This window comes from Orcinus orca, chromosome 16, assembly GCF_937001465.1.
Source record: "Orcinus orca chromosome 16, mOrcOrc1.1, whole genome shotgun sequence".
NCBI classification, from domain to species: Eukaryota; Metazoa; Chordata; class Mammalia; order Artiodactyla; family Delphinidae; genus Orcinus; species Orcinus orca.
In genome coordinates, this window is record NC_064574.1 from 80,623,446 (window position 1) to 80,633,542 (window position 10,097).

Here is a 10,097-nt window from a genome sequence, read left to right on the forward strand (position 1 = left end):
CTTTAATGTCACCTCTGCACCACGGTGTTGCCTTGACTACTCCATCCAAAACTGGCTCCTTCACACTCTTTAACTCTTTAGTGATTTATTTTTATTCATAGCGTTTACCAATATCTAAAATTGTCTCTACCTGAGAGTACTTTTTTTATTAACTTGTTTCCTTAATATCCATCTACTCCACTGGAATGACAGCTTCAAGAGGTACAGGCACATCCCCAGTACCTAGAAGAACACACAGCAGGCATTCATTCAAAAGATATTGATTCGGGTTTCCCTGGTGGCGCAGTGGTTGAGAGTCTGTCTGCCGATGCAGGGGACGCGGGTTTGTGCCCCGGTCCGGGAAGATCCCACATGCTGCGGAGGGGACCGTGAACCACGGCCGCTGAGCCTGCGCATCCGGAGCCTGTGCTCCGCAACGGGAGAGGCCACAACAGTGATAGGCCCGCGTACCGCCAAAAAGAAAAAAAAAAAAAAAAGCAAAGATACTGATTCAATCAATCAGTTAAGGACATCTTGAACTTAAGGCAGACTCTTCCTTACAGTTCACCTTGTTGTTCTTGTTGTTGTTGTTTTTATTGGCTGTGTTGGGTCTTCGTTGCTGTGCGCTGGCTTTCTCTAGTTGCGGCGAGCGGGGGCTACTCTTCGTTGTGCTGCACGGGCTTCTCACTGCAGTGGCTTCTCTTGTTGCGGAGCACGGGCTCTAGGCGAGCCGGCTTCAGTAGTTGTGGCTCGTGGGCCCTAGAGCGCAGGCTCAGTAGTTGTGGCGCACGGGCTTAGTTGCTCCACGGCATGTGGGATCTTCCCGGACCAGGGAACGAACCTGTGTCCCCTGCACTGGCAGGCCGATTCTTAACCACTGAGCCACCAAGGAAGTCCCAGTTCACCTTGTATTGCAAAAAAAGCAGTTTGGTATTAGATTTATTTTGGTTTTGTTGTTGTTCTTGTTGTAGTTGTTATACTAGCACTTCTGGGGGACTAGCGTATTTTGTATTGGCACCCTTAGCATACAATGGCCTCATGGCCTCACCCAAATTTCTGAACCGGCTCCGCCTCCGTAATTTAAAACTGACTTAGTGACTGAATTTAGCAGCAATGCGTTCAGACACCTGCACTGCCCGTGAACAAGGCCGGGACATTATCATCCTTTTGGTTTCTCCCAGATTATCCAAATGACGGTGAGTGGTGAACCATAGAGACTCATTTTCTCCCTGACCTTTTCTAGACTGGGCCAGGGACATGATAAATCCGTTCTCAGTGTGGACAGTATCATGCCAGAGTGATACAGGCGTCAGATGCCTGGTTCCCACCCCACCTCACCAGCTACTTGGCCCGTTTCAGCTCTCGGGGTTACGGGGAGGAATAAAGGAGATTTGGGACCCCGCGAGCTCTGCGGGCTTCCCCGCTCACAAGTGAATCTGGATCCGGGTTTTTTACTTCCCTCTTACCCTCTTGCTTTGCCTTGCCGCCCACCCCCAACCCGAAACCCACGCCGCCCACCAGGCGGCCGGCAGACCACCCCAGAGCCCCTCGGGTGCCCGGCCCCCGGCAGAAACCTGCCCACTCCCGTCGGCCCCCGCGGCCGCTCCCGTCTCCATGGGAACGAAGGCAGCCAACCGGCGCGGCGGCTTCCGCTCCGCCCTGACGGAGGCGAGGACTCTGGCAGCGCCTGGGGTTCCGGCGGGTCTGCCAGCTGCGGGCCGCGATGCTGAAGGCCAAGGTCCTCTTCGTGGGGCCCTGCGAGGTGAGGCCTGGGCCGGCGGGGCGGCAAGCGGGACCCGGGCGGGCGTGGGGCCCAGGAGCCGGGAGCCCAGTCCCACCGCGGCCATCCTGGTGTGCGCCGCTGGCTTCACCGTGAACTCGGTGTTCCCAGACCTCGACCCGGTTGTACTAAGGCCCGAAGGCCCAAGGTAGTGAGTGGCGTTATGGAATCAGAGCCTAGATCTCACGACTCTCCTTTGCGCCTGTGGCTCTCCCTAATGAGATATGTCTGTGGAACAAGAAAACCAGGAGGAAAGACTGAACCATTACCTGGTCTTGGAACATTTAGCTTTTCCATGTGGGTGGTGATGGCGGGGGATTAAATCTACCTGTGTACTTCACACCGTACACAAGAATAAAATTCGGATGGACTAAAAAGCTAAATGTGTAAAAGAACAACTGTGGAAGTAGTAAATGAATAACTCTCCAACTTAAACACCCATCAGAATTGCCTGGTGGTCAGTTGCACAACTCGCTGGTCCTATCCCAGAGTTTTGATTCAGTAGGTCTGGGAGGGACCTGAGAATTTGCATTTTGTTGATGCTGGTCGTCCAGGGACCACTTGCTGGGAACCACTGTAGTAGATGAATATATGGAAAGCTATGTTTTTAATCTTGTGACAGGGAAGGTCTTAAACACAACACAAAAATGAAGAAGCCTTAAAAGAAATGACAGCAAAGTTAAAGCCAGGGGAAACTATTAGCAAAATGCATGACAAAGAAAGGATTCATAGGTAGAACATACAGGAAAGTTTAAGAATCAATAAAGAAAAGAGAAGCAACTCACGATAATGTGGCAAAGTCTGTGCACAAGAAATACAACTGACCAATAAGTATGAAAAGTCGCACAGTCGCAGAACACAGAACAAACAGATGGCACTTATGTGCTCATCAGTTTGGATGAGAAAAGTTTAGAATATTGATAACATGCAGTGTTAGAATGCTTTCAGGGAACGGAGTATTCTGGGATTGCAATTTTAAATGTGCACAGCTTTTAGCGTGGCAGTTACGTTTCTCAAAAGCTACTGTAGCTAAAGACTCCTCCACGTTCCCCATGAGTCCTATACAATGTGGAACAGATGGAAACACCCTCGGTGCCCATCAGTGAGCAAATGTCTGGATAAACTAAGGTACATTCTTCCTTTGTGCAGCAGTGAAACAAAATAAGGCAAATCCATGTAGACTGACACAGAGAACTCTCCAAGACTTAAACTGTTAAACAGGCAAGCAACAGCAATATGCTCGGGATTATGAAAAGCAAAACAAACACAGATACCTTTTTTAAATGGAAATTCTCAAACATATACAAGGGGAGAGAGCACAGTGAACCCTAGTATCCATTACCTGGCTTCAACAACAGAATTATTTCTGCACATACACATCTCCCTCTCCCTTATTACCCTTCTAATTTACCGGCCTTTCTAGTCCTTAAATGTGCCGCATCCATTCCTGCCTGGTGCCTTTGAACTAGCTATTCCCTCTGCTGGGAAGCAGATAAAGTCACCCAGCAGCAGAGCCAGCACTGAAATCTGTGCTCCCGGCAACCCAGAGCAGGCTCTGCCCACCCAACCAGAGAGAGCCCTCTGCCCTGGTGATCTCAGGGCGGCCGTGGCCTCTACTGCATCCCACCTGGGTCCAGGCTGGCTATTGGAGGGCCTGCTTATGGTTTACTTTTCTGCTCTTCAGCAATGATCTTTCACTGTCTTCATTTTCACAGAGTGGAAAAACTGTTTTGGCCAACTTCCTGACAGAATCTTCTGACATCACCGAATACAACCCAACCCAAGGAGTGAGGTGAGCCCTGACCAGTCCGCGTCCCACGCAGTCCCTGACCATCACCCGCCCCTGACTTTGGCATCCCCAAAGTATATTGTTTCCTAAGGAGAGGTGCTGCTCTTGTTTTTATGTTTAGGATCCTGGAATTTGAGAACCCACACGTTACCAGCAACGACAAAAGCACGGGGTGTGAATTTGAGCTCTGGGACTGTGGTGGCGATCCAAAGTACGTTTCCTTTAGAGCATTTGCTCCATCAAATGATTCAAAAGTCAGCTGCCTGCCAGGCATCTTGGACTTGGGCCTAGCGAGCGCCCTTCCTAGCATGTGTTAGGGGCTCCATCAATTACTGGTGACATGCATTGCTCTTGAAACTTTAGTGACTGGGTTATGATATAGTGAGAGGTCATCCATCCATGATTAATACTTAGACATCGTTTTCAAAGTCCACAGTTAGAAACCAGAACCATTGCTAATACGTGGAATCGAAAAAAAATGGTACGAGTGAACTTATTTATAAAACAGAAATAGAGGGCTTCCCTGGTGGCGCAGTGGTTGAGAGTCCGCCTGCCGATGCAGGGGACACGGGTTCCTGCCCCGGTCCGGGAATATCCCACGTGCCGTGGAGCGGCTAGGCCCGTGAGCCATGGCCGCTGAGCCTGCGCGTCCAGAGCCTGTGCTCCGCAACGGGAGAGGCCACAACAGTGAGAGGCCCGCATACCACACACACACAAAAAAAACAGAAATAGAGTCACAGATGTAAAAAACAAACATATGGTTACCAGGGAGGAAAGTGGCGGGGGGCTGATAAATTGGGAGAGTGGGATTGACATATACACACTACTGTGTATAAAACAGATAACTAATAAGGACCTACTATATTAGCACAGGGGACTCAATACTCTATAATGGCCTATATGGGAAAAGAATCTAAAAAAGAGTGGATATGTGTATATGTATAACTGGATCACTTTGCTGTATAGCAGAAACTAACACAACAGTGTAAATCAACTCTACTCCAATAAAAATTAAAAACAAAACCAGTGCAGAAGCCAGAGCCACCTACCCTTCACGCTGCGTCCTTTTCTGCCACGCAGGTTCGAGTCTTGCTGGCCAGCCCTGATGAAGGACTCTCATGGGGTGGTGGTCGTCTTCAATGCTGACATCCCAGGCCACCTGAAGGAAATTGAGATGTGGTATTCCTGCTTCGTCCAGCAGCAGTTTTTACAGGACACTCAATGTCTGTTAATTGCACACCACAAACCAGGCTCTGGAAGTGACAAAGGAAACCTGGCTTTGGGTAGGAAGCCTGGACTTCTCCTTTCTGCTGTAGTCTGAAAAGCTCTGGGCATTTCTATATTGCCCTGTGTCTTGGAAACCAGCAGCCCTGTGCAGTTAAAGAGCATCTGCTGTGTCCTAGACATTTGTTTTTCTTACCACGTAAATCAGAACTGCTGGGTTGGAAGATCTGCTGTACCATCCAGGCCAGGATGCAGACACTTTAAAAGTAGGCAGACACTAAGAGGTGGAAAAAACCTGGTTTTAGCCACTCATCGGTACTATTAGGGACACTCTTTCCTGACTTGCCTTTAAGCTCCAATTTGCATGTGACACACACCATTACAAAGGTGTCAAAGTGACCATAAAAAACTCAAAATTCAGAAATGCCTTCCTCTGGTGTAAGAACAAAGAGGGCCTGGAAGTGGCTTGGAGAGCTGTGATCCTGTTGCCAGGCGGCAGTGTGATGAAACCTTTCTCTGTTAAATTGTGTCAAGCAAGGCACAACTTTATTTTTGGACTTGGGAAAGTTAAAGAAATTGGCTCCTGTACGACTCAGGTCCTGGGACTTCCCTGGTGGTCCAGTGGTTAAGACTCCTCACTCCCAATGCAGGGGGCCCGCGTTCGATCCCTGGTCAGGGAACTAGACCCTGCGTGCCACAATTAAGACCCAGCTCAGCCAAATAAATAAATAAATATTTTTTTAAAATAAAAAATAAAAGACTCAGGTCCTTTGGAGCTAGGAATAGCCCCTCACTAAAAGTTCCTGCCTAATTACATTATTTTCTTTTTTAAGCACCACCCTTGAACAAGCTGAAGCTGGTGCACTCAAATCTTGAGGATGACCCAGAAGACATCAGAATGGAGTTCGTAAAGTATTTAAGAAGCATAATCAACTCAGTGTCTGAGAGCAGAGACCGGGAGGAGATGTCAATTATCACCTAACCGGCCTTCACCTAGACGCTTCCGCATCCCAAATGAAGTCAATTTCAGTGCAGATCTGAAATCCGTCCACCTACTAAGGTTCTCATCTCCCTTTGGCTGTAGAAGACATTTTCCTTATTTAGCCAAAGGTAACAGTCAGCCAGGGAGTTGACTCATACCATCTATTCTCTGTCCTCAGTTCAGCTGAGAAACTCCTGTTATTGAACTCTGATACCTTTGCCCCAGATCTCTCCAGAGAGCTGGAAAACTGAGGTGGTTTTTTTTTCCCCTTCACATTATGCCATACTGTAAAAGTTGTGGAATCGTAACTGTCACAGCCCAGTGATACCAACAGTAGTTCAATCCACGTACATTGGTTTAAATGTGATTTTCATTCCTTAATCTGTACAATTTGCCTAGGATATTCTTGAAAAATATTAGCATTTAACCTCTGCAAGATTTTATTTTTATTTAGATGTCCTTGATATCTGGACACCGTATCACACTGGAAGGTGGAATACATATACATCTTCTAAAAACGTTTTTTATTATCTCAGGGGAATTTAATTCTTTGTTTTTTTTGAATTTAATTCTTAAATATTATTTCATGTAATACAGGGAAAAACAATGTGATGTTGTCATAACAACCATTTGTAAAAATAGTCAAAAGATTTAATGCTCAGGATAAGCAAATATGGTGAGTTTATAGCTTATTGTACAAGTGAGTTTGTTTTAGTGACCTTACGAATTATTGTTCTTCCATAATTTGTACTTTTTGAATTTTTTAACACAGCCAACCTGAAAATATATTAAGTAGATCAAAAGTTAGATGTAGGGACTTCCCTGGTGCCACAGTGGTTAAGAATCCACCTGCCAACTCAAGGGACATGGGTTCCATCCCTGGTCTGGAAGATCCCACATGCCACAGAGCAGCTAAGCCCATGAGCCACAACTACTGAGCCTGTGCTCGAGAGCCCGTGAGCCACAACTACTGAGCCTGCGTGCCCCAACTACTGAAGCCAGTGTGCCTAGAGCCTGTGCTCCACAACAAGAGAAGCCACCACAATGAGACTCCCGCGTACCGCAGTGAAGACTAGCCCCTGCTCGCTGCAACTAGAGAAAGCCCGCACGCAGCAACGAAGTCCCAACGCAGCCAAAAAAATAAAATAAAATTAGATGTAGGTCTTTTCAACTGAGAGTGGAAGAAAAGTAGAGACACAAGAGATGAAATATATGCTTGTCTGCGTTTCACTCTTACAATGAAGAGGGCTGTGTGTGGGCAGTCTGCTTGAGAGAGTGGTGTTGGCAGATAACGACAGTTCCCTGGTAAATTTATTTATTTATTTTTAAATTTTATTTTTATTTATTTATTTTTGGCTGCATTGGGTCTTCGTTGCTGTGTGCGGGCTTTCTCTAGTTGCGGCGAGCAGAGGCTACTCTTCATTGTGGTGCATGGGCTTCTCACTGTGGTGGCTTCTCTCGTTGTGGAGCACGGGTTCTAGGTGCACTGGCTTCAGTAGTTGCGGCACACAGCCTCAGTAGTTGCGGCACACAGCCTCAGTAGTTGTGGCTGACGGGCTCTAGAGTGCAGGCTCAGTAGTTGTGGCACACAGGCTTAGTTGCTCCGCAGCATGTGGGATATTCCCGGACCAGGGATCGAACCTGTGTCCCCTGCATTTGCAGGAGGATTCTTAACCACTGTGCTACCAGGGAAGCCCCCTGGTAAATTTAGACTGAGCTACAGTCAACTCTTAGTAAACTGCCTGGATTATCCGTGAGCACATTTTAGGCCCAGGTTAATTTCCTTCTGCCTGACCTGCTCTCAGTTGGAACTTTTGCAAGGAACACAAGATTACGTTAATGCAAACTGTAGTAAATCTTCTTTACATAATAGCTGCAATAATAATAATTGATCTTGAGACTACAGCTCCAAAACAGAGATTATTTTTATCTGATTTTTAATGATTATCCAAGAGCTCAATAGAAAAATTACCCCAGCAGCTTTCATTTATGTCCATAGCCAGAGTACAACCCTTGTGAGCCCTTGAATCGAGAAAAATGTTTTAAAATTTAAGAGGCCAGGACTTCCCTGGTGGCGCAGTGGTTAAGAATCTGCCTGCCAGGCCAAGGTGTCAGGGTTTGAGCTGCCACTGAAGGATGTTCACTGCAGGTTGATGTGGTTGGATCTCCGTGGTAGTAAAGCCCCTCTGACCTCAGTGTGAGGGCTGGATCGGAAGGAGGACGAGTGTAGAGGTGGCTGCTGTCATTCCTTGGTTTGTGGCTCCATCACTCCAGTCTTCAAGGCCAGCATCTTCAAATCTCTCTCTGCTCCATCTTCACATTATCTTCGCCTCTATCTGACTCAACTCTCCCTCTACCTCATTCTTGTAAGGATACTTATAATTGCATTGAGGGCCCAGGATAATCTCCCCATCTAAAGATCCTTAATTTAGTCACATCTGCAAAGACGCTTTTTCCAAGCAAAGTATCATTTACAGGATGTGCACGTCACAGGGAATGGGGTCTGATGTCTTTGCGGGCCATTATTCAGCCTACCACAGATGCTGTTCACTGAGGCATTAATGGAAGAGGATGAGCAGGTTTTGGGGGAGTGACAAAGGACTAGTTCAAGGTGACTCAGCTAGGGAGTTAGGGACTGGGACAGAACTGGATCCCATGCCCCCACTCTTTCCACTGTCTTGTGTAACTGGGCAGATGAGTTTACAAGTGGACCTGGCTAAGAGTCTCACCCTTTGAGACTGAACCTAGTAAAGCAATAACAACCACAGCAGGGCAAATAACCATTTTTGGAGCTAAACCATCCAGAAAATGGTTTGCAAGTATGTTGCAGATAGATCTAGCATCATATTTCTTTTTTTTTTTTTTTTGTGGTATGCGGGCCTCTCACCGCTGTGGCCTCTCCCGCTGCGGAGCACAGGCTCCGGACGCGCAGGCCCAGTCGCTCCGCGGCATGTGGGATCTTCCCGGACCGGGGCACGAACCCGTGTCCCCTGCATCGGCAGGCAGACTCTCAACCACTGTGCCACCAGGGAAGCCCCATCATATTTCTTGAAACCAATCAAATGACCAAGTAGTATTCTGAAGCTCTGTTGTAAAGAAAATTACAACTTATATTGTAACCTGAATGTCCATATCTCAAAATTGTTCAGGAAAGCTCCTGGAGATCATTATACATTTGCTGGAACGCCAGAAGACCCTTATGTCCAAAGTGTAGGCTAAGTTGCTATAACAACAGATGGAGCTTTGCTGGTAACTGAGAACATATAAGAGTTAATAAAAGAGCAGTGCTCCTGATACCCATTGAAAAGGTAACTGCATTGGTACCACTTAAGAAAATCATTCTGAACTGTGGCCCTTCTAGATCTTGACTTCAGCCTTCCCCACCTGATTCCTGAGAACTACATGAATATCCTGGCCGTGGCGGATGCTTTTTCAACAGACGTACTCTTTCCTCAGGCAAGAAATGAAGGATTCTACATTTTAAAAACCAAAACCAAAGAAATAAATGAGGAAGATGGAAACTCTGCTTTTGAATGTTAAGAAGAAATTACGTATTTTTGACTGTGACTTCTAAACTGCTTTATCAGTTAAACAATTCTCTATGTTTATGATCTGGGCCATTCTTCCTACCGAAGTTAAAAGCTAATGGAAATGTGTCTGCCAAGTATTCCCACTTCAAAAGGAAAGTTTCTTGGTGCTTTGATGTGAGCAATACCTCATCTGTCTTCTTACACCGTACAGTTCACTCCTATCTAGGCTTTCTGATAGCCTTTAAAAGTATGCCTCCTTTCTCTAAAGCCTCAGGCAGATTCACTCCACACTTACAGCTCTTTGGACCAAGTGTAATTATAGATCTTAGACTTTCAAAGTGTTGTGTAAAAACAAAAACATCTATTAAGACTGTTTATAATCCTACCGGAGTTTTGTGATAAGTAATTCATACAAGAACCATCGTGTTTTTGTTTTTTGTTTTAATCTTTTGTGTGACTTTACAAGACCTGGAAAACACCTAGGTGTGAATTAACCAGATCATGTAATGAAATATTTTGTTCAGAGAAATAAAATCCTAATTTTATCAAAGTATCAGGAACTTGGTTTCTACTGATAGAAACCTATTTCAAGTACTTTTCAAGAATATTTTGCAAATCCAGCTACACTTGGAATGTACCACCCTTTTGGGGGGGCAACTGTTAAAAGCAAGAAGTTGTGCTCTGCATTTTTAAAAAGTGGTGGCAATGGTCTTCCCTGGTGGCGCAGTGGTTGAGAGTCCGCCTACCGATGCAGGGCACACGGGTTCGTGCCCCGGTCCGGGAAAGATCCCACATGCTGCGGAGCGGCTGGGC

General features: G+C 46.4%; 1 protein-coding gene across 1 annotated transcript; it reads left to right on the plus strand.

The window, feature by feature from the left end:
- The first annotated feature begins 1,519 nt into the window (after positions 1-1,519).
- On the plus strand, positions 1,520-9,837 carry IFT22 (intraflagellar transport 22). The gene is made up of 5 exons (XM_033426403.2): positions 1,520-1,741; positions 3,475-3,551; positions 3,670-3,759; positions 4,629-4,831; positions 5,606-9,837. Exons 1-5 carry the CDS (start codon positions 1,703-1,705, stop codon positions 5,752-5,754), a joined length of 558 nt encoding a protein of 185 aa, XP_033282294.1. The 5' UTR covers positions 1,520-1,702; the 3' UTR covers positions 5,755-9,837.
- The last annotated feature ends 260 nt before the right edge of the window (positions 9,838-10,097 follow it).

What these genes read in the sequence shown, in the direction of transcription:
- IFT22 (XM_033426403.2), top strand. Translation starts at nt 1,703, where the DNA reads ATGCTGAAGGCCAAGGTCCTCTTCGTGGGGCCCTGCGAG. An exon ending in GACTGTGGTGGCGATCCAAA is followed by an intron (nt 3,760 to 4,628) that starts GTACGTTTCCTT and finishes TCTGCCACGCAG; the next exon opens with GTTCGAGTCTTGCTGGCCAG. An exon ending in CAAAGGAAACCTGGCTTTGG is followed by an intron (nt 4,832 to 5,605) that starts GTAGGAAGCCTG and finishes TTCTTTTTTAAG; the next exon opens with CACCACCCTTGAACAAGCTG.